The sequence below is a fragment of the Thermobia domestica genome, chromosome 6 (genome assembly GCF_964235325.1).
Source record: "Thermobia domestica chromosome 6, izTheDome1.hap1.1, whole genome shotgun sequence".
Lineage (NCBI taxonomy): Eukaryota > Metazoa > Arthropoda > Insecta > Zygentoma > Lepismatidae > Thermobia > Thermobia domestica.
The window spans coordinates 58,279,748-58,305,088 of NC_137459.1; the positions used below are offsets into that span (position 1 = coordinate 58,279,748).

General features: G+C 36.0%; 1 protein-coding gene across 2 annotated transcripts in view; it reads left to right on the plus strand.

Moving 5' to 3' along the window:
- The first annotated feature begins 4,332 nt into the window (after positions 1-4,332).
- The window catches only part of LOC145688023 (metalloprotease TIKI2-like), an 89,728-nt gene continuing 68,719 nt past the window's right edge, over positions 4,333-25,341 (plus strand). Inside the window, exons 1-2 of one of the 2 annotated variants that reach the window (XM_081761696.1) lie at positions 4,333-4,489; positions 4,579-4,647. In XM_081761696.1, the coding sequence (XP_081617822.1) occupies positions 4,451-4,489; positions 4,579-4,647 (108 nt within the window). In that variant the 5' untranslated portion in view covers positions 4,333-4,450. Of the gene's footprint in view, positions 4,490-4,560; positions 4,648-25,341 lie in introns of both variants that reach the window. The other variant, XM_081761695.1, reaches the window with a different exon arrangement.

Here is a 25,341-nt window from a genome sequence, read left to right on the forward strand (position 1 = left end):
AACCAGTGGAGTGTTGGATCTGTTAAAAAATATAAACAGATTACGAAACGTTGTGATTTAGGCATATCTTATAAATAGTGAAGTGTGCGCACCCATTAGAAAAATAAAGGTCATCACCTATGTTGTACACTATCATCATACTTACACGAAGTTAAACTATATTACATTTAGAAAATACATTGTATTTCCGTTAATATTGGCGCATTGTGGAGTTTATTATCTCTTATATCCATAGTAAAATTTACCTATGAAAGGCTTGAGATTTCTTAAATGCAAGACTTGCAAGACTCTTGCATACAAGACCAAGACCAAGACCAAGACTGGGTGTGCAAAACCAAGACCAAGGATTCCAGTGCAAGACCAAGACCAAGACTGGATGTGCAAGACCAAGACCACCCCGGGTCTTGGTCTTGGTCTTGCATTTGCTCATCACTACTAAGAACAGGACCCATAAAGCCTTCTCCGAAGGGTTTATCACGGAATTGATCATTTTCGAGAGATTTGCATACAGCGAGAGCTTCACTAGGTCCACGTATGTGCATATTATTTAGTTATGCATTAGTGAACCATCCCCAAACGATTTTGTTAATTTCCTCGTTGCTGGCTTTCTTTGGTTTCCTCTTCAGTTAACCATTTTCTTGCAGCTATTCATCCATTATTTTATGTTTCTGTTTCAACACATCACAAATTTCCGTTTTCCCGCATTTAAATCGAGTCATCATTTTCCGTACAGAGAGTTTATCTGTCTCTTTAGCTTCGATAATGAGACATGACTCTTAGCTATGAGGCTTACTGTTAAAAACCTGGGAACAAACTGCATTGTTCTTGAAATATTTACGCATTATATACATAGTTTCGAGCGAATTCTTCAATTATTGCTTTCCGTTTCAGAGTTGGAAAGATTTCGTATTATACAAAGGATTAACATTGTATAACCTGTTTTCTTAGCTGGGGGACCATGAAATTTGTTCATAATGAGCAAGTTTTCGCCACATTCATATTCCGGCTTGAGCATGTTTTATTATATAATACTTTCTGTACTGCTGTACTAAATTTACATGTGCTAAATCGTTATCACAACTACTAATTTTTTACCTCAAACGTTTTTCACTTTTTAAATTTACTTATGTTCTATCAATGCATGTTTTAATGCACCAAAATAAAAAAAAAGTAAAATTGTACAAGTACTTGTATTTTAACCCTTTAAGTGCTTAACAGCGATATATCCATCTTGCTCATTAATTTGTTGGGTGCATTAGACGGATATATCCGTCCTCGATTCTTTTCTATGGCCTTAACGTAAATGCACGACGAATTAAACACTTGAAACTTACAGTGTTGAGTAACTTGCAGTTTTATGCTCAAGAAAGAAACATGCTTCCGTAGTTTCTGCTTATTTTTCGTACTGGTTTTTGAATTGTATTTGAGCGCTGTTAAAGAATAGCTTCACTTTCCTCAGTAGTAAGCTAAAATTAGGCACTGTAAATGAGATCTGAAATTAGAAATAGAAATTGAGTCTCTTTCTCTTTTGAATTGAGAGTTGAGGTATAAGTGTTTTGTAAGTAACATGACATAAGTAACATGTACATTTCAGTTGTGTTCGAAACGTTTTTTCTAACTTTTATACGAAATAAGATTAAATCTATATATATAATACTTATATATAAAATATAAAATATAATAATAATAATAATAATAATAATAATAATAATAATAATAATAATAATAATAATAATAATAATAATAATAATAATAATAATAATAATAATAATAGAAAAGAAAATCAATTGGTCGGACCATTTCTTACGCATAGATTTCCAAATAAAATTATTCAAGAAATGAACGGCTCACATGAAGACAATGACAAGCGCCATTTTCTGTGAAATTGAGTTATTAGTTGAAATGGGTTGGCATAGGACCACAGAAGAGTATGTAGGTAGTTTAAGTTTGGAACTGTACCTGCATACGGGAGGGGAACTTGTTTAGTATGTATCATTGCATTCCATTGCATAACATATATAACATTGTTTTAATAGACATACTAATATACAGTAGGCTATATGCCATTCACATATTAATATAATATATATTAATATATTTGTTAAAATAATGTTATATTGTCCAAAATTGTAACACAAATTGGTAATAATAAATGTTTGCTTTGGGCAGACTTCATTTTTATCGGCATCTTAGCAGTCTCGGACTAGGGTGTATAGCGCCCCGGCAGGAGCCTCACTTTGAGGGTCACATTTTTCCTTTCCATGGGGCCCCAATATACATTTAGACAATGTGATGCATTCCCATTCCTCATATTATTGAAATATATTCTTACTAGGCGACAAACAAAGGGCCCGAAACAGGACTTTGTAATACTGTTAGTTTCATTCCAATAATGGGAACCCAAGACTACATTCAATGCTAGGGGCCACCGAATGCTGGGAACGAAAGAAATTACAACGAGTAACGATGCTCCAACACAACAGACATGCTTTGTCTTACTTTCCATGTTATTCAATATTCATTATTATTATATACAGGGCTGGCGCGAAGGGAGGTTGAGCCGTGCCATCGCCCAGGGCGGCAAGTCTGACGAGCGGCAAAATTTTAAAAAAAGAAAAGAATACAGGAGCGGCAAAATTTGAAAAAGAAAATAATAAATGGGCGACATGTCAAAGTACCGCCCAGGGCGGCAAAACTTCTAGCGCCGGCCCTGATTATTTAAAGGGTCCCGGCAAGGATACCTGCCCCCCTGCCCTGGTCAGTCCGAGCCTGTATCTTAGTGAACCACTCCTGCCTTTTTCCTTCCATTTTACGTCAAATAAAAAAAAATTAAAGGCGTGTTTAATTATTTTAAATATCAAGTCCAAATACCAAGTTTCATGTTTTTAACCTAAAGGGATTCCGAGATATGGAATTTTATTATAATAATTGCAACCCTAATTTCACCCTCATTTCACTTCGAATTAACAAAAATCTTTAACATATTCTTATATCACAAATTGTATAGCTATACTTCCCACATTTTCAAGACTTTGGTCACCCAGAACTTTTTCTTTTATGTAGAAATTATATTTGATTTAATGCCAGCATTAGGAGAGCACACAAAACAACCATGGGCGGCGATTAGGGGGGCAAAGTGGGGCAGTTGCCTCCCCCCACTTTTTTGATGTAACCCATTTATGTATATAGTTTCATTTGGAAATGTAAACTTTTTGTATGTATTACTGGTTCATAGAAAAAAATGGTGCCATATAATATTCGCCGTTGCGTGTTTACGTGATGAAATGAAATGAAATCTTTGAGTTTTACGTCCCACGGTTATGCCGGTTAGGCTAAAGGAGACGGTGATGATGAGTAATGAATGAAAATGGTGGAATGAAGAAAGTGGGAGGAAACGGGAGAACCCCGAGAAAACCCACACACACGGTGTTTGTCCACCACAAAGTTCACTTGACGGGGGCTGTGAGTACGTGATGGTTATCCACCCGTGGAGTTAAGAAAGCTGCAGAAATTGCGTTTTAATTGCCACGGAAAATAACCCAAAAATTAACCTATTGCAACACAACAATTTCATCATATTTTCACTTCTTATAAGAATTCAATATATTAATCAACCGCTTTGAATTTTAAGACGTTCATGAGCAAGGAGTCAAATCTCTGTTTAAGAGTACAAAGGGCTAGTACATACTTGCGTTGGTCTTGTCAATTTACTTAATAAAATATGAAATACGATATACGGTATTTTAACAAAAAAAAGATAGTATCCTATTAGTTATACAACCTCCCGTCAAGTCTTGCCCTCCACTTTTGACGTCCAATCGCCGCCACTGAATACAACTACATAGAGAAGTGTTTCCAGAGATAAAGGAAAATATTGATAAGAACCACAAGAAGTTTAACTATGAATACAATCCTTTAATTAGGATGGAGACAATCAGAGAAGTATGCTTTGGAATTACGCGATGATACTTTTCAATAGGATTTTGCGAAATCACTAGGACTATACTATGTACACGAACACTGATGGGGTAATTTGGAGAATGCCACTCCGAGAAAATTCGCTTTTCGACATTGGTCCATGAAATTTAAACGGGGAACAATGGGATGAAAATCACGCCCTACGCTCCGCAAAATGATCAGAGTGTATTCTCCTGTGTTTCCATCACTACTTTGTTACCATTGGCATATCAGAAACATTATCATAAAGGGAATATTTACTTTAAAATTAGTACTTAATAATTAAGGCACAGAGGTTGAACGTTTTTTCGTGAAGACAATAGTTGCTTGACGAGAGAAGGAAAAGTGAAAAGTTGCAGTTGGCAGTACTGGTTCCCTCCCCCTTTCATTTTCGATCGTTGCAGCAGTCAGTCGCGTTGTGGTGTGGAGTGGAAACGATGTGGAGGAAGCCCAAGCACAGGATCACACAGCGAGAGCAGGCAGCGGGCTGAGCATGAGGGCTCGCCTGAGGCCCGCTGTCACTTTTCTTATGGTGAGTACTCAAAAAGTTTTCCTCCATTCGGTAGAAGAAAAACAAGCAACACTACTCGACTTCTAAGAAAGTGTGTCTTTTTGTTTCAGCTCCTGCTTGGTTGTCTCTGCGAGGCCAAGAAATTCAAGAGACCGAGCTACTGTGGGAGTGACGAGGAGGTAGGTGCCGAGACATTTAAAACAAGTTCTGTATCTCCTGAGCTAAAACGCATGTTCTAACAGGGAAGGGAAACTAGTAACAAATGTAACAGATCAGTCGAAACAAGTTTCTTTTTTTTTATAGTCTTTGTAACTGGAGAGCAATGAAACTCTTTTCTTTGGAAAGGAAACAATTTTCGTAACTTTGATAGCATGCTAGATAACTTCTTTTACTTTGCGTTGTACGAATCGAGAATGTGGCGGACGATCAGCTGATCTCGGAAGGGATTTTCCGCGAGACGTTCAAGCGTGGCGGAAAAACAACCAAGCGCCATGATGGATTATCAGCTACCATGGAAACAATGATATGTATGTATGTATATAAAAAGCCACTCAGATGGCACTGAATCAGGTTACGTAGCTTGTTCTTTCGTTAGCGTGCATTCGCCAACAACACAAGGGGAAAGATCGTTATGCCAATTACACGCAAACGAAATCAGGCATGCAGAGATTAAAAAGTAGGGAAAATGAATTGGCTTCAGATGTAAATAACTTCACAGGAGAGAAAAAAAAATGATAACTTATAAGTCGTCACGAATATATGTCTACTACAGAAATGGGATGGGATACATTGGTGTTAAATGATGTTTTGTCACGCGATTTGATGGTTTGGGAGCTTGTTTGCGGAAATTAGTATGTGATGCAGAACTTTAAAAAAAAAGTGAAGAAAGAGAAATATACGGTATCGTAGTGAAGAGCAAATTGCAGAAGATAGAAGACAAGCTTTGTTTGAGGCGTTAGCTGAGAAACGGTAAACTGATTTTTGTACAGAACACTACTATTATCCAATTATGTATATGTTAATTGTTTTAATGTTGCTAATTACGCGACCAGTTCAAGAACAGCTTTCCTTTGTTTGGTAATTATTTCTAGCAGGCGCCAAAAGAAATTAGGAAGTAAGAGGTTTTAGGGTGTAAAGTACTATACGAAATTTATTCTTTAAAAAATTAGTTGAATGTTGCAGTATAATAGTTGCGTGAATTAATAACCATAACATTACTTTTTTTTTTTTTTGTTCTCAGTAAGACTCGCAGATTTAATAAAAGATCACAGTCTAAATATTAAAAACTTAAATCTTTAAGTTCTGTATTCAAGAGGATTCTAGACATGGGAATTTTTAAATTATCAAATTTCCCCGATTTCATCGAGAGAGTAACGCAATTATTTCTGGTGGGTGTGTTCCAGGTTCAAATCAGCAGCGTTATTTCAGGGTTTTAAGGGAGGGGCTAGATTGTCCACCGACATAAGTGATTCACGTTTTGGTTAGTATATTAGTATACAATTCATTAAAACTCATGTGTTTCTCAAACTCTGGGGTGCCAATTGCCCTCACTGCCCTTCCCAAATGACACCCTTGGTTCAAATCGCAGTAAGTTCAAAATTTTCGAGGATAATTCAATATTGTGAAACTATTTGAGTTAAGAGGTAGTGAACTAGTGTCTGGAAAACCTAAATAATGTAAGTGGAATCAATGTGCTGTCCACACATCACCAGTTGAACTTACTAAATCGCTGATTGCTAAAAAGAATGTTTGTTTTATTCGAGTTGTTAAACTGTGTTCTATACATCACGATTGAGATAATCATGTCGAGAATTTTATTGTTTTAAAATGCCCTTACAGGGTGATCTGTAGTTTAAGAGTACTTGTATTTTACAGTATTTTTCATAACTCTAAAAGAACGTAAATATATATACACCTACGCTTATATTCAAGGGCGCCCATGTTGTAGTTTCGAGGGGGGGCAAGTATAAGCGATTTTTCAAAAATAGTTTCAAATTTTGTTGCAACTAATAAAAAAATTCTTAGGGGGCAACCGCCCCACTTTGTCCCCCCTGTGGGCGCCCTTGCTTATATTTAGCGCTTCAAGTAAGATTTCAAATTGAGTAGTATATTTTATTCAAGAGTATTATTGTCATCAAGAGAGGGGAAATTTGTGAGTTATGAGCTAAAGCTGGAAACCAGTTAATAGGAATTGCAAATTAGAGGGAAACTTTCATAAAATTCTGTTTATTTCATTCTTTTCTTTTCCTCTGCTACGTCGGGCTCATAGTTCAATCCCCCAGCTAATTAAGTTTGTAATGGACAACATCATGTCTGTGGGTTTTCTCGGGGGTTCTAGTCCCATTTACATCCACATTCTCATTCTACCAATTCTTACAGCATTATTCACTTGCCTTAATCATTCGTTCCTCTTAACCTAAAGGGCATAAAGGTGGGACGTTAAATTGAAATATTTCATTTTGTTTTTTTTTTCTTTTTCTTTTGAACAACCAACTCAAATTATTAGGATCACGCTAGAAGAACCTTCTAAGATTGTAATGTTAGTACATCCCTCAGTTCGTCCGTTGCTCCACACAAAAACGACACTTCTTGAATTTTCTTTCTTTTTGCAACAGGGAGCTAAAGCGTTTATCTCGCCCGAGTTCGTTAAGAGACCTCATCTCAGCGAAATTTTAAAACCGCTTATTTTACAGTAATTATATGATATCTTCAAATAGATAAAAGATAATCGAAATGTGGAACAAGAGTGCCCTAGACAATATCATTTTGCATGAGATACCGTTATCACGACTCACTTATCTGCTTTCGATTTCGAGCCATTTTGAAAATCGGTATTTATTTTCGCATTTCTAAGCGGCTGAAAGCGGAAAACCACTAGGTGACTTGTAATAACGGTACCTCACGCAAAGGGCGCTCTTGTTCCACATTTCAATTGTCTTTTATCTATTTGAAGATATCACATAATTACTGTAAAATTAGCTGTATTTTAATTTCGCCGGGATGAAGCCCCTTAATGGAATCAATCCGTTAACACTTGATGGGTAACGTGACTTTAGCTGTGGCTATCCATATCCCATATCTTCCATACATGGAAATATGTGCTGAGCTTAGATTTTTTTAAAAAAAATAGAAGATAAAATATGTTTTTGTCGTTAAAAAGTGTTCTTGAGGTTAACTAACATTTTGGTTAAACCTCAAAAAATATTGGTGAGGGTGAAACGTCACATAGTTGAGATCTGAGAGGCTACTAGAGCTGGTTTTCGTAACTTGGTGTAGGCGCTCCTAGGGGCTGGAGTCGTGAACAGATATGAGAAAATGTAATTAGGATCTAGTCGCGGGAAAATATTTATTTAAAATAATATTTTGAATTTCTTATTTTGATAGTCATGTTTGCAAAGTTTTGGCTCCGTTTGTACCGAGAAAAATCCGTTATCCAGACAGTGGTATATTGTATAAATATACGGAATCCTTATGTTTACTACGGAAATGTGTACGAAGTATACATTATCCATATACTACATGCCTAGTGCGCTTTTCCCGCTTAGATGTTACATCATGCCGCTTCAGGATATCTGACATCTAACAGTCTTCCATATATCACATACGTATACGTATGTTACATTCGTCAACTATATGTTATGTACGTCAGCTATATGTTACATACGTTCATCTGTATGTGAGATCTTGACCGCGTATACACATTTCTTTCTTTCATACGGAAAATAGGTTTATTGGGAACACTTAAATGGAAAGTACAAAAAAAAAAAACACATACATTTTCAGTTATACGTTTCTTGCAGGATATTACATAGGGTTGTACGTTGTCCAAAAACTACAGGATTTACGCATGTAACCAACGTTTTTTACGCACGCTACTTATTTTTTCTTCTCAGTGTGAGATCTTGTGTTATTTTTTGGAGAGTTATTTATAAGTGTAAGATTTATACGCATATACAACTACAAGTGATAAACAAAAAGCTTATTACAAATTGGAAACTAGTTATAGAGATCGCTGGCTAGAGCATGTTATAAAAGGGGGTGGCGATATGAGATAGCTTGAGAAAGCATGGTCTAGAGTATTCTTGTTTAATCTGATGCTAATAAACAGATCTGCTTCCCAGAGGTTAAATTATTATTATTATTATTTATTATTATTAAATGCTTAAGTCTTTGAGGACAGACCTTAAGGCACCACATCTTTTTCAGCAGACGGAAGATTTTTGTGCTTTTCAAAAGTTTGTTTAACTTTTTGTTTTTTGTTTTTTATTTTAAAAAAACATTTATAAAATCTAGAAACCTTGCTCTTTCAAAAAATATTTAACTTCTTATACTTAGAATAATTCTTCTAACATTTAAAAATATTTTCCGTTAGCACTTTTTGGGAAAGAAATATATATATATGACATTGTGTTAGAATTTATTGTACAGATATTGACAATAAATAATACAGAGAAAACGATGCAAGTATCTTAAGAATGGAATGTCTTCCATTGTTTATTATAAAATTATCTGAACCGGAATGCACGTGAAGCAGTTCCAAAATTTGATCAGCATCTAAATTGCTCGATTCTATTCTCAATAGCATAAACGTGAACACAGACGCGTATTCAAATAAGTTTTGACTATATTCCTTAAAATAAATATTTCTTGTTGGAAATAGACTTCATGAATATGGTAGTTAAATTTACTAGCTAAACTGACTTTCTATTTGAATAGTACATTCATAAATCATGTTTAGGTCGCATTAGTTTAAGGTCACATGAAGAATGCTAAAGTAAATGGGCAAACAAATCTCAGCATGAATTGCTTGATTGTTGTCAAATACAAGAACTACATTCTCGAACAGTAGTGAACACGTGTTCTGTTTAGTGAGTTATCACAGTTTTGATACGAAAACTAATCTTGTCTTTGTCATAAACAAGTTCCTTATCATTGAATGTGGAAACAAGTTTATTTTTATAAAAAAAAAACTTTTTAATAGATGTAGAAGGAAAATAAAGAAATAAAGACAAAAGAGCTAGTTGCAGTGCAATTGCAAACTGATATATTGAGATTGAAACTCGATATTGAATTTTATAAAAAGAATTACCATCTTTCCTCCGCTGGTGTGTTCGCTTTGTCTTTCACTAATATAATATATTATTTCTTATGAAAAAGAACAGACACAACAGGATTTTATTTGTAGTGTTTTAGACTTTGTGAGTGCGAGTGCACTTTCCCTTCCCTTTGTTGTTCATGATGTGGCTTTAAGATTAAAATCGTGGCTTTCAGATTTATTCTTTCTGGAGAAAGGGGACGGCCAATGATGGCATTGCACAAGGCGACAAATTGCCTAGGGCCGGCCCTGATCATTGCCAAAAAAGGAAACATTGTGGCTAAGTTGTAAGGGCTGAACTCTTTTCAAAGGATCCCTGGTTTGATTTCAGGTCCTGTAAATTTATGGTAGACAATTTTGTACTCATGAGTTTTCTAAGGGTTCTTCCATTTCCTCCCACATTATTATCCTACCAATTATTTTATAATCATTCATTTTCATTAATCATTTATCGTCTTTGGCCGTCACTGCTTAAATATGAGAGATACATCTACGTATTGAACTCCAGTTTTTCATTTCATTACCGAAAGAAGTTAGATTCAGGACAACGCCACCAATTGAAGTGATGACCAAATTAAATTAAGAAAAGAGGAAATTTTAGTCTATTTTCCTGTTACTTTCTACTAAGGACAGTGTAAATTTTTGCTTTAGGCCTAGGTCTACCAGGGGTATATTCACGATGAGGAGGGAAGGGGGTCAGGCTCCCCGAACACTTTCTGGTGTCCCTAAACGACGTTCATTTGTTATATCTTTATTAAAGTTATTTAATGCTTACAGCAAATGAAGAATGAAGAATCTAAAAGAAAAAATGTTTCCAAAAAATGAGTCAACTTCTTAAATACGTTTAAATAATTTTAAAAAATTAAGAAACATGCTTTCCTTAAAGAATAAAACAAACCATACTTTAAAATGAAAGAAAATTATACAAATCACAATAAAAGTGAAAAGTAACTCTGTTGTGCAAGAGAATTACTTTTAAAAAAATCAATTTATGCATGACTAGAAATTAAAGCATGGAGAGCGCTCTCATATTCAATAAGTTTATAAATTTATTAAAGCTGATGTAATACTATAATTTAATGTTATTTCTATTATTAGTATATAATATGTACACAATATTATAATATATTCTAACTCTATATAGCATTTCATATAGCATATACATAAGCACTCTATATAGCATGCTATAATGAAATGCCATATTTTTACTCGTATATAATTAATAATATATGAAATATTAAATTTTAGCATATTGTTATATAACACAGTATCATATTATTGACTTTATTTTATTTTTTGCTATATAAAATAGTTTATAGATACATATCTTAATATACTACATAATACTATTATAAACTACCTTTTTATTGATAGAAATTAAGGTATCCTTACATTTAATATTACAGAAGTATTGCACATTTTATAGATTTATTGTATATGAGAGCGCTCGTCATACTTTTGTTTTTAGTCACGCATAAATATTTTTTTAAAGTAATTTTCATGACAACAGAATGAATTACTATTTAGTTCGATTTGTGATATTTTGTTTTACTTTTTACTGTGGTTTATGATTTAAAAAAAAAAACATTTTTACAAATGTATTTGTTTCATTTTCTAGTTTTCAGTCGTAATTAAATACATTTTCTACCATTATATAATTTCATTTGTTTCCTTTCCTACATGCTTGCTGAGACTTGGTATCTTGTCACATCATAGTCTACCTGAAGGGAGGATTTTAAAATTATACAGATTTTTTTTGTGTGTATGTGTGCGGTAAAATAAAGAAATAGGGCTAACACAAAAATAAATAAATAAATAAAAATAGGCGTTTTAAGTGGTTCCCTTTAATCCATTATAATCTTTTATTTCAGTTTAACGTCCCTCGATTAAGCCTTTTAGTCTAATGGAGACGGATGATTAAGGCAAATGCATAATGACGACGGGGAATGATAATGTGGGAGGAAAGAGGAGTATCCCGAGAAAATTATGTACATGGTGTTATTCACCTAAACTTATTTGGACGGGAATCGAACCAAGGACTCCACGCACCAGGGATAAGCGCTTTACCACTGATCCACTGTGCTCCCATAATCCATTATAGTCATTTAAGGCCAATGCTTTCATATTCTTAGACCCATTTCTTAATTGTCGGGTGGGTGTGTAAAGTGCGTTAAATCAAAAATTAGTGTTTTAGAGAAATCGCATTTGAAAGTTCAGACATAAATCCAAAATCCGGTTTGGGGAAAATGATTAGCTGTTGTAAATTTTTATGTTAATAGGACTGCTGTTGTTTTGGATTTATGTCTGAAACCCAAACCTGGATTTTGGACTTATATCTGGGCTTTCAAATGTGACTTCTCTAAAAGACTAACTTTTGACTTAACGCACTTTACACACCCACCCGCCAATTTTAAGCACAAGAGAATTTCCATTTTGTGAATTTTCATAAAAGCGCTGATTTTATTTTGAAGCTTATTATTATTATTATTATTATTATTATTATTATTATTATTATTATTATTATTATTATTATTACTTTTATGTCGTCACATCCAACCAGTTCTTGAAGTTCTATCATACTTTCACAATCTCAATCGTAATTTACTAAGATATCCTGTATGTTATACTGTACATGCCAACTTCTACGCATTTCTGGTTGCATAACGAAACAGGATGAGACCCTGTTCGTGTTGTCTGTCTCCGTACGGTCCAACTATAAAATTATTCTTATTACTGTAAAAATATATAGAAATACGAGGATGATCGAAAAAGAAGGTTACAAAGCACCAGGGATGTAAAGGGGTGTACACGGCAGTATACGGCGTATACCCACCTAAAATTTTTATAGTTCAGCGTATACTCACCTTAAATTTACGAAAGAATGAGCGTATATGCCAAGTAGTCTTGCTTGTACGATATATTTTTGAAAACAATCGAGCGTATACCTACCAAAAATTCTAGCATTACCCCACTGCAAAGCACATAATTTTGTGCTATTTACTGTAACGTAACGATTTTTTTTTTTCTGTATTAATAACATTTGTCTCGTTGCGGGTTTGCGGACTTCGGATTTCTGACCATGTACGCTCGAGAAGTGGACATTTAAAATGATGACTCTTCTGGAAAATTGGTCAAGAAAGAGTAGAAGCGAGGTCAGTGGTGTGCTCTTGTGGGACGAGGACACTACACCTGCTGATATTCATAGGCATATTATGTAACTGTATTGGAAGGGCTTAATTTTAAGGCAGCATGTAGCGAAGTAGTATTGTGCCTTCAAAGAAGGACGAGTATTGCTAATGTTAATGACAGCGGTAAAGGCAGTACCTTAACCACTAAAGTGAACTGTGTTTGTATGGACAGAAGAACATTACGCTCAATGTCAGATAAGCTGGGAATATCATATGATGTTGTGCAGAACACGGTGGTTAAAGTCATTAAGTATAGGAAAGAGTACGTAAATTGGGTGCCACGAGCACTATCCCAAAAACATAAGACAACAAGAATGGCGACGTCACTGAATATCCTGCAGTGTCAGACAGCGAAGGGGAACAATTTTTTTCTTCGCTAGGTAGTGGCTGATGATGAAACAATATTGCATTTGTTCATTCCATCAAGGAAGCAGAGATCAATGAAATGGAAGCATGTTTCTTGTCCATGGAAGAAGAAGTTCAAAGTGCTTGGATCGTCCAGTAAAATTTTGTGCACTGTTTTCTGGGACGTATCAGATGTGCTACTGATCGATTATTTGAAACAGAGAGAAATTGTAAGTGCTGAAGGTGGAGGATGCCATCAGACGAAAACACTCAGGTCTCCTTCGCCATGGCGTGATTCTTTTGGGTGGTAATGAGAGACCCCATTCAACTCAAAAAAAAAATGTTGAGCGTATTCCTCGTTTACGCTGGCAACGATCAGATCACCCTTCTAGATCCCTGATCTAGTCCTCAGTCACTTTTCTCTACATTAGAGAACATGCTGATCATCACTATCTGACATGTGATGATGTGAAAACCGCTACCTCACGGTGGCTACGAACCAAGAATGTTATAAAATAGAGGATCTGCCCATACGTATCTTCAACATATGAACTCAATGAAGCCAAAAAAAACAACCGAGCATCGTCTGATTCGGCACGTTTGATTGGCTACTCTCTTTTCTGCCATGATTGTTGGCTCGAAACATTGCGTTCTTAGTGGCGTGGAGTGGGCAGAGTAGGTGTGGCGAAGCTGTGACGTATGGCTTCACGATTTTGTTGTATGGGGAGATCCTCTATTTTATAACATCCTTGCTACGAAGGTGTCTTCCCACTTGCGACAGTCCTATTAGCGACAGGAACTGTTAACTGTCCTATGAGCGACCGATTCGATCTGTTAACTGCTCTATGAGTCACCGATTCGTTCATACTAAGATAATGGAAGAAGATAAGGTTCTCCTTCTTCAACTTGTTTCATGCTAATGTGATTTAGAACCTAACAAAATGTACTATGAGAAATTTCGCTCTACCTGAATTTAACACGTGAGAATGCTCTCATTACATTAACAATCTTTTATACGTTTTTCCTAATATTATATTTTCGATTTAATTTCTATGAATACATTGACTCTATCAAGGAGAAAACTAACTAAATACATTTAGAGTAGCTCCGCCTTTGTCTATGATTCTAATATAATTAAAAATTTCATGTTAAAATGGTACGGAGCATAAGTTTAAATTGAATATGTTTATGGCATAAGAAAGAAATCAGAAAGAGGTAGGGGTGCCCGAAGAAAATTTTCTAGGGAGGGGCATCTCCATGGTTGCTGCATCACGTCTGGTATATCTGGTTTTTAATATACGTGGTTTGCTATATTACGTATACATTTTTGTGAGCCAGGGGGGCGACCCCTGCCTTCCCATCGGGCGCCCATGGAAAGAAGGTGCTGACCACTTCAGGATATCAAAGAAATCTAAAATATGGTGTATTTGAAGAAATTATTACACAAGTTACAAATCTCTCGCAGGACTTAACAGTTCGTCTAGTTATAAGGGACTATTTCAGATTGCTACACGACAAGCTTTTATGTATAAGTCAAAACAATGGAGGGAAGGCAAATTAAGCAATTAGTTTACGTTTTAGTAGCTTACAATAAGGGGAAGGTAGTTTAAAGAGTTTGTTTACCTTTTGGATTGTAATTGGTGGAATTGGTTGAGAATAGCCAATCAGATGTAAGTGATCTCAAAAGCTGTCTTTTATCATTGACATTTTTTTTTCATTTTATTCATAGAGTCTTAGGAAGTCTAAAAATTAGATAGTGAAACTGTTACACGTTTAAGTTTTTCAAAATAAAATATATTACTGTGCTTAGTGTGTGATTAGATTTGAATCAAATTAAATACAGAAAACAGAGCCTTTGAAGAAAGGGGATATTACAACTGGATTTTCAATAATTACATAGGAATATACTTTTCATGGAAATATCCCTGTGTCTCGTTAAGTTATTTGATATGTTTTATGTCAAATCTAACTCAAAATTAAAATAAGTTTTATTTGCACTCACAGTAGAGGAAAAATATATTTGACGAACAGTATCACTGGCACTACATATTTCATACCAAGGTTGTTCGGGCGCTAATAACGCTAGAGGCAAACATATTTTACGAGATGGAATCATATCATCTTCCATTATCTCAATGTAAATGAATCTGTCGCTCATAGGACAGATAACAGTTCCTGTCGCTAATAGGACTGTCGCTTCTGGGACTAATTCGCTACGAACGCTGATTTCTGTGCAAGCGTAAGAAAAATATCACCTACCATGTGACAAATGCTTGAACAACGAAGGTGATTACATCGAGCACTAGCGTTGATTGCTCCCTATCATCAAGTGTATTGATCTTCCAGCTATGTCTCTCACACAGCTGTGAAAAATTTCTTCATGTGAGGTCGGAAAATGAGTTAAATTAAGGTTCAAGATTTGAGGAAGTCCCCCAACCATTGTAGGTTGAAGAAAAACATTAAAAATTAGTGCTGCCGCCCCTTTCCACACCTACCCCTAACTTCTTATCCCATGCTATTGGGCTGATCTTGGCCTCGGAAATTCCATTACTCATCTCATCTACCCCGGAAACTATGAAATGGATACTAATATGGTTTTCTATTATTATTATTTTTACAAGTTACCCCTTCCCAACCCCACTCCTCAAACGCACGCCGATGAGAGATGAATTTGGGCTTAAACGGCTTTGGGAGTGCAACTATTACTCTCGGCAGCCCCAAAAAGTATGGATTCGACACTAATATCAATCGTTTTTAGTTGATTTTTACATATCTTCCTTTCCCAACCCACACCTGGGTGCTAGAGATGTCTTACCCCGACAATATTTGTTTCGCGATTGTAAGTCATACGTGTACCAAGTTTGGGAAATTGCTCAAGGCGTGCTGGACGCTGGAATATACATACATTATATACGAGGGACGTATATGTTATACATTATAAAATACCCCGATGTCCCTTTAAATCTAAAATGTTCAGAAACACTAAATGCGTGTCCGTTTATTTTTAATAAGTTTGTGTGCTGAGTTTCATGTTACTAACTTAAAGGGTTCATGAGATACCGGTACTAATGTTTTCGCATGAATTATGACCCCAGTTCCGCATTTAGAATACACGTTTTAATCAAAGTAATATGGTAAAAAATGAAGTAGATGATAACTATATGTAAGGAATCATTTCAATCGATTCAGTTGTTTTCCCGTGCTGCGATCACAAACAAGATTCTTTTCATTTTTGTATAATAATAGATTATTGCCCATCTCTGTACGGTCTAACTAAAAATTACTCGTAGTTAAAAATTAAGGTTGCAAGATTTGGTATCTCGGTTGAAGCATTGCGAATTAAAGAAAAGCATATAAAACGACTTAATTAATAATTTATTTTGTATTCTCATTTGTATAACTGGATGTTCAAAGTTACGAATTTTTTACTATATTGTATAACAGTGCCTGAGTTTGATCTTATTTTTTCTTAGTGTTTTAAAAACCATTAATACTCATATAAACATTCAGACAAATGGACTTCTATAAACAGTGCTCATTTTCTTTAATAATAATAATAATAATAATAATAATAATAATAATAATAATAATAATAATAATAATAATAATGATAATAATATAATCTGGAGACGTACTCGTACATACGACGTGTGTTCAAAAAAGGCCTAACTTTTCTGTTCTCGAGTTATTGCTCATGACACAAACCTTCAACCATTATCTCCTTCAAAGTACTACCCTTCATTGCTAGTACACTGTTGTCGTTGTTTCACTAATTTTGGGAACCCCGCTGGAAATCACTTTTTTCGATGGCGTGCTGTACTGTCGTCGTATTTTCCTGAATTCCCACTGAGAATTGAATACGACATCCTTTCGAAGTGGTTTTAAGTTTTGGAAATAGAAAAAAGCCAGCTGGGACCAAGTCTGGATAATAAGGTGCCTGGGTACAACGAAACAGCGATTTTCTGCCAAATAATACCTAAGTTTTCCTTTTTAACTCAGTATTTGATGCAAGGTTCTACACGTATACCAATGTCTTCAGCAACCTCAAAAACAGTTAAACGATAATTTTCATTAAAATCACAGCGCGCACAATCTGAGCATGTTGGTTGTCTGTTAACGCGGAAGGTCGTCCAGTCCTTGGACCTTCGACAACCTAACTTCTGCCCTCTGTAAAACACTTAAACCAATCACCAATCATAGCACTGCGTTCAGCTCATGAAGTTATCCTTCTGTGCCCGTGAAAGTTTTCTCCAGTTTTCCGCAAAATTTCACACAAACAAGCTGTTCTTCCAGTCCTTCATTGTTGCTTTTCCACTAATTCGACGAGCAGGTTATATACGACGTCACTCAAGGTATATAAAATAATTAAAACGTAATAATACACTGCGTAAGGCTATATGATATGTAACAAAACACACAATCACGTGAGTTTCGACACAATAACTGTGTGTTCATCGGACTTCCACTCCTTCTGGCTGTTCGGGAGTTGGTCACCTCTTATATACTCTCCGGAGATCAACTTGGACACGTGTGCAGCTAAAACGTGAGAAGGGGCGGAGCCTAACTAAAAGTTGATACTATGTCACTAGGTACTTGCGGAAGCTGGAGCACGCAACCTGCAGCTGTTGGCCCACTATTTAAAAAATTCGTTTTCTTAACACATCTCGTTTGTAGGCCTATGGTGGGTTATTAAGAGGCCTTATCACTGCGAAATTAAAATACCGCTAATTTTACAGAAATTATGTGATATCTTCAAACAGATAAAAGATAATCGAAAAATGGAACAAGATCTCCCTAGACAGTATTATTTTGCGTGAGATACAGTTATCACGACTCATTTATCTGCTTTCGATTTACAGCTATTTAGAAAATCGGCATTTATTTTCGCGTTTCTAAATAACAGCAAACGAAAAGCTACTAGGTGACTCGTGAGAACGGTACCTCACGCAAAATAACATCGTCTAGGGAGGTCTTGATCCATTTTTCGATTATCTTTTACCTATTTGAATATATCACATAATTACTGCAAAATTAGTAGTATTTTAATTTCGCAGTGATAGAGACTCTTAATGTTTTCATAGTCTGAAAGGTTTTGGTTTGCTTTTAATATGTAAAAAAAAAAAAAAAAAAAAAAAAAACGCCTCCCTGAAAAAGTCATGCTTCCATAGAAAAACGTGCTGGCTACACCTCTCAAGTATGCTATAGGCTTGACACTGAAAAAGGTCGCAAAATTTAAACCAACCAACAATCATATTTGTCCTAGAATTTGTATTCGTGTTATTGTTCGAAGATGACATTGATTCGATTAGAGCTTTTAAAGTCTCTCCTAAGTTCTGAGGCTATGTAATACCAGGCACTACTAAAACTGAAATCTGAGCCGTTACTTCGTTTCCCTCCGAGGTTGATTACGCTAATAAGAGATTGACCTTGGGATCATCGCACAGAAAACAGGCGCGCTAACCACTTGATCATATGGAGGATCATTTGAAGGGTATGTTGACTGAGTGTGAGATTATTCAAATTTTAACAGCAGTGCCTTGCTTTCCTCCTATAGCTTATAGCGTAAGTGGGACATTTAACTAAAGTGGATAATACAATATAATCACAGATTTTATATGCGTTAGTTAAATCACAATTGAGTTTTCTTCAAAAATTAATTAAATTACAGTTTTAGAGCGTGTATATACGTAGTTATAAAGATAATGGAAACGCTCATGTACTGCAACATATACTCTTTCTAAAGTAATAACACTGAACTGTGTACTGTGACTGTCTTCTGAGCGATAGTGCGTAGCATGAGAGCTGGTGTAGTATGGTTTCGTATTCACGGTGCAAATTGGGAGATCTGTCCGATTTTCAGACAGCAAGTCGTGTTTGTACGATTAATGGAAGCAAGTGTATCCAGTTTTCTTTTCGTATGTATGTATGCATGGCGTATCCGATTGCAACATTTTCTAATGATAACAGATTACAGAACTCATAGGAAGATATCCTCACCACAAAAGTGTAATGAAGGAATAAAACGGTGCCTAAGTAAGAGGGATAACCGAAGATTCTAGATGATCCTTTCAAAGAATCGCAGAGCTAATGCGGAAAAACTGACTATAGAGCATCTAGATTCACCTGTTTTTACGATCGCAGTGTGACGAAAGCTCTATAACTTGGACATCCACGCAGTAGCGTAACGCAAAAATGTTGGCCCCCCGCAGGATTATTTTTGGGCCCCCTTCCCATACGCATTAACTTCCCACTATATTATGTCCCTGTATAAAACAATGGTTCATAAATCATAGTTGACATAGTGACAATGAATATAATTAAATTACAATTAAAATTAACGCTCATCGAAAAAAGGAAACGAACTGTTGAATGTTGAAGTTCACTTGAAGCGGTGTAATCTTCTATCATTTTTTCTGCAAATATTTCTATTACATTACTTACGTCCATTGCTCTTGTTCTCTCACATTCAACACTTAAAATACTGAGACTGGTCAACCGTTCTTCAGACATGGAACTGCGTAAATAGTCCTTTATCAGTTTTAATTTTCACAAGGATCTCTCGCCTGCAGAAACACTCATTGGTAAGGTCAGAAATAACAAAAAAAGCTGTTCATACATCGGGAATGCTAGAAGCCGAAGTAATCTATTAATAGGAGATAGGCCTATGCTAGTTCCCGAATTGTTGTTTTCAACTTTATTTCATTCTCTAATGCCAATTTGAAGTTGCAACAATGTAAGTTATAAATGTTCTGAACTGAATGTAGTAATACGGATACGTATTCCTTTTGCTTAAATTTTTGCGACCAAAAAGACATTTTCAGCACATTGTACAGTCGGCAGCAAAATTATTTTTACTTAATCCTCGAGTGCTAAGATGATTTTTTAAGCTGGTATTACTAGAATGAATAAATTTTCGTCCAGAGCATATTTTTCCTTTTCTAAAGTAAATAATATTATTCAGGAAATGGATATTACGTATTCAGCTCACTCTTTTGTTGCTTATAGTTTTTGATATTTTCTTCGCGGTGGGCCTCCAAACTCTGCGGGCTGCCCCGCACTACAGACCCCTCAGTTACGCCAGTGCATCCACTGTGGTTTGCGGCTTTGAAACCTGATCACCGCCACCAACGCGATAGCACAAGAAAGATTATACCGAGAACATAATACAAGACCGCCATGATTAGAACAGAATAATGTGGTCCGAAGAGTCTTCCCCTGTGTTTCCAAAAACAGGCCTGTTTTATTTCCAGCGGACTCCCAAAGAAGTGTGTGTTCCAGACTGCGCGTTGCACTGTGGTAGCGTATTCCGCAAGTTTATGATAGTCAGTCGTTGACTTACGACCAACGTTGGTTACAACTAGTGGTGGGCAACAAAAACCGTTTTTTTGGTTTTCGGTTTTTAGAAAAACCGAAACCGGTTTTTGAAAATTTTCAAAAAAACGGTTTCGCTTTTCTCCAAAAACCGGTTCAGTTTTTCACCGAAACCGGTTCCGATTTTCCCAAAATTTGTTCTATTTCTGACCAGAATAGTGTTTCGTTCTCCGGAAACCGAATCCGTTTCCACAGAAATCCGAATCCGTTTCCGAATCCGTTTTGTTTTCCAAAGATTTTCACCGAAACCAGTTTCGGTAAAAACCGAACCGGTTTTGGAGAAAACCGAAACCGGTTTCGATGAAAACCGAATCGGTTTCTGGAGAAACCGAAATGTCGGTTTGTCTTGTTTCGGTTTTTCTAGAAACCGGTTTCCGGTTTTTATAAAAACCGGTTTTGCCCATCCTTAGTTACAACTGCAGGTAAATAGTAGTAAGCTAGTGTAAAGGATGTCGGAGAAGTCTTCGTACACCTAGGTGTGATTGGTTTAGTTTGACTTGATTTTTCTTTTTGCATCCCGCTCAGCAGAGAAGCTCTATGACACATGGATCTACAGATTAATGTGAAAACTGAACCACATGAGCTCCCACTGGGAGTCAAACCTGGATATCTGGCGCTAAAGGGATGCGTGCGCTAACCATATAGCCGCGAGGGATCTAACATTATATTGACATTGCTCTCTCTGATACTGAAATCGTAAATACAATATTGATTAATCATCAGTAGATGATTTTGGCTGCGATTACGCTGGTTCAGAGTTCGTACAAGGTTTGGTCGTAAGAATTATCACGAATTAAACATATTAATTATTGTCCATAAACGCAGTTACGGTATTTACATCCCATTCTATTTCTATAGCATTATTTCTCTTATTATTATTGTAGGTTCTTGATAATATAACTACCTAAACTAATCGTCACAACCGGCCATAAGTGCGGGTAATCTAAGTCAAAAACTAACTGCATTCCGTTGGTCGTATTAACACTCAAAAGTCAAATTACTGCCAGTAATGATGTCGACATTTCAGGGTCCAAGTACATCTTATGATGCAGATGTTGTTCCCTAACGACGACGACAGTCTTCCAACATGACAGCATGCCAACACATACATCCAGACTAATTCAGTTGTGATTTGAAGAATATCAGGATGACTTTAACACCCTTCCTGTTTCACTTGATCCCCAATATCAACATGTCTCCTCTTTCACTTTAACATTGTTAAACATTTATTGTCAGTTTTTGAGCATTGCGCCCAATCCAGATTTCCTTCTCCAGTATCGCTGATGCAGCTGAGTTGTGGATTGCATGAATAATGGTTTGCAATTCCTCTGAAAATGATTGACGAGTTATACGCCATAATTTCGCGACGGATACAGACTGCACTACGGGCTAAAAGTGATCAAATACCGCATCAATCATGTAAACTGAATTTTATTAAGGTGTTGTCATTATTTTGGTTGGTTAATTCGAAGTTTAACGTTCCTTGGAGTATCGAAGCTATGTAAAACATGGACCTATAGTTTAATGTGTGGTCCAAATCACATTATCTATCACTGGAAAAATCCAGTTTGGGCCAAATATTGTGTACAGCCACAACAGATTGGTCGCTTGACTGGAATTTAGCAAACCTTTTGTGCACCGAGGCTATATATCACGTAGACCTACATTTTAAGGTGGAATCCGAACGTCTGTAATGCATTAAAATATCAATGATCTCCCACTGGGAATTGAGCTGGAATCTCGTGCACCAGAAGCGTGCACACTACAACTAGAGTAGGGGGGAGTGCTGCATTGATTGTTATATGTGACAATTTTTTGCAGTAGATAAATAGCTAGAGCGATTATCTCGACCGAGTTCATTAATGGTGTCAAAACTTGATATTTTTGCATGTAACGGTGATCTTAACGGTGGCTATCCATATCTCGCTTTCTACTATTGAAACAAAGGTTTATAATTCTAGAATGCTAGAAGTTACACATTGCGACGTCAGATGGCAGCAAACATCATGCAATGGTTGACATCTACCGAATAAAATTGAAACTTCTATAAATAGAAATAAATGTACTTTTTTCGTGATCCTGTTTACAGTGTTTAGCAGAGTTTATTGAGTTTGAGGGGGACAATAATTTTTAACAAATGCCTCCGGCCGGCAAAAGTGTTAAATATTCGTTTGTAAGCTACTAAATGTCATAATAGTTTTAGGTATTAACAACAAAGGCGTCCGGGTACACTAGCGGATCCAGAAGAATCATTTGGAGGGGGCGGTTTGCTTCCTGGAAGATGAGCATAGCCTCAAAGTAACCAGAATTTCAATTTGGAAAAATGGGACACTGATGAATCCGGGGCTGGAGGGGGGTGTAAACTTGATTACCAGATTATATTTTATGACCCGAATATATTTTATGACACGAATTTGTAAGTTTTTAAAATGAAATTATATTATTTCTTTAGATTTAAATTAAATACGCACTTCCGTTTCGGAGGCGTGGCGGTATCATAATTCACTTCACACTTAGTCACCGCGATTTATCAGATGCGCTGTATTGGACAGTACTTACACAAAAGAAAGTGCTATATTGACGATGGCATTTATCCTGTCATCTGTTATCTGCCACGAAGCCTGTCCCATTTCTCCTTTGTGTATATAAATATAGCTTCCCTTTGTTTCACTAAAGTGATCGCAAGAAAACATGAAGCTTCACATAAAGCTATCAATTTCATTATCCAATAGAATGAGAGGGTATGTTCCGGTCGTCGATCCGTATCCATGACTTTTTTTTTCAGTGCCTCTCTGAGAGGGACATCATCTTTGATCTCTGGCGCTATGCGAATAACATTTCCTGAGGGCAAGGTGTTGAATTTCCGTTACGTTTCGTTTTTCACCATGATTTCAGTTTGTCAACATTGTTGACATTTTATTAAGTGCATGTTAAGATTGCGGCTATATAAATCGTACCAAAATCATCTGATGTATCAAAGGTGAAGAAAACATTTCTATGATTGGTATAGAACCCAGGATTCACGAGGAGTTGGGGAGTCACTGACTGATAAACTTTGACACCCATGGAATTGTTCATTTCTCAAGAAAAGCTCCCAACTGTACTCAATTGATGTATTTAAAGATGAATGTGTAAGGAATTCAATTTCTGGTACATCCAGGAATTTTCCACTTAAACAAGAGAGAGCAAGAAGACAAATATAGGACATTATTTATTAGAAAAGTATAGACCTCTGTACATAGAGTATTTTGATTTGTTGTTTGGGTTTAACGTTCCACGGTAATGACATGACGGCTAAAGAAGACATGCACTTACTGATTATAGTGGAATTCGAACCACCTTTTTCGTTAAAATGCACCCTTACCGGGAATCAAACCCGGGACCATGAGCACCGTATAGGGTATTTTGTCCGAATACTCCGATTTTGCAGTGGTATAATTAAGTATGTAAAGAAAAAAACGCATTAGACCAGATTAGGAACAGAGGGTTGGAAATTGGCTCTATTAGGTAATTTCTTAAAACTAGCATTTAGAAACATGTATAATTATAGTTATGCTTACAACAACAATAAAAGTATATTATAGTAACCTTCGCTTCGGTGAGATTTCGCTCCCAGACCCCCAATTTGTTCGGAATACGGCTTCGCACAATATAGCAAATGCTTCTACGTGGTACTCTGGCACTATATTTCGCGTTCTCCCTTCTGTCTTTCATATAGAATTGGATTGAACTAAAACGCTGTCACGAAATTCAAACACCTCACAAACATTTTAGTGAACCCTCACCTCTGTTCTAGCCCTTCTATGTTAAGTGGCAAAAAATGCTCAAATCCATATTTCATTATTTTAAATGAATAATCAAACTAGCAACTTTCATATATCTAGCCGTAAGTAATCCCGAGATATAGGCATCTTATAATAATAATAATAATAATAATAAGAAGAAGAAGAAGAAGAAGAAGAAGAATACAAAAACGCTGAAATATGTATTGAATTGTTTTAAGTGAGAAGTCCATATACCAAATTCCATGTTTCTAACCTACAGAGATTCTTAGATATCTTATTATAATAATTGCAATCCCCGTCCCCTTTTCTTTCCACCTCTTTTCCCCATTTTACTAAAGTATTAAAAAATGTTAAAACGCGTGTCAAATTACTTTAAATGAGAAATCCAAATCCAAATTTCAAGTCTCTAACCTTAAGGGATTTGGAGAGATTACCATCTTATTAAAATAATTTCCTCCCCTTTCCCCCTTCCTTTCTTTGAATTTCCCAAAAATCCTTCCTTAGTGGTATCCTAGATCACAAATCCTATCTACTGTCCGAATTTCAAGTTTCTAGCTTAAGTGGTTTGGCCTGTGCGAAGATCAGGAGCAGAACAGCTTGTAAGCTTGTATTATTTCCCAAGAAAAGATGAAATGCCATTAAAAGTCACAATGAATGTTTCCGTGTTGAACCTCAAAAGTCACAGTTCTTTGTTGATGTATTATCTAGCGAGAGTACCTTTGATCTTTGATGCATGAGGTTCTGTGGTTTGATACCCGGTGAGTGAACATCGAACGCACTACAGTGGTTCAGATCCAACTTTAAACTCTGGCTCTCGTTCTGTAAAGCATCACTTTTGATGAACGATGCATATACATATCAATCAATCACCAACCTAAAAGTCTCATCTCTGATTTAGAGAGCTTTACAGTAAGGAGCGCTGAATATTCTATATTTCTCTTTATGCAAGGTAAAGGTAATTGAAGTTTCAGGTTTTGAATTCCATCCCCACATTTTTTTTCTAGGACACAATTTTAAAATATAATTTTTAGTTCATAGAGTGAGCCGTCTTTCCTTATTCCTACAGCTGTTCGTTCAACGTATGAATCA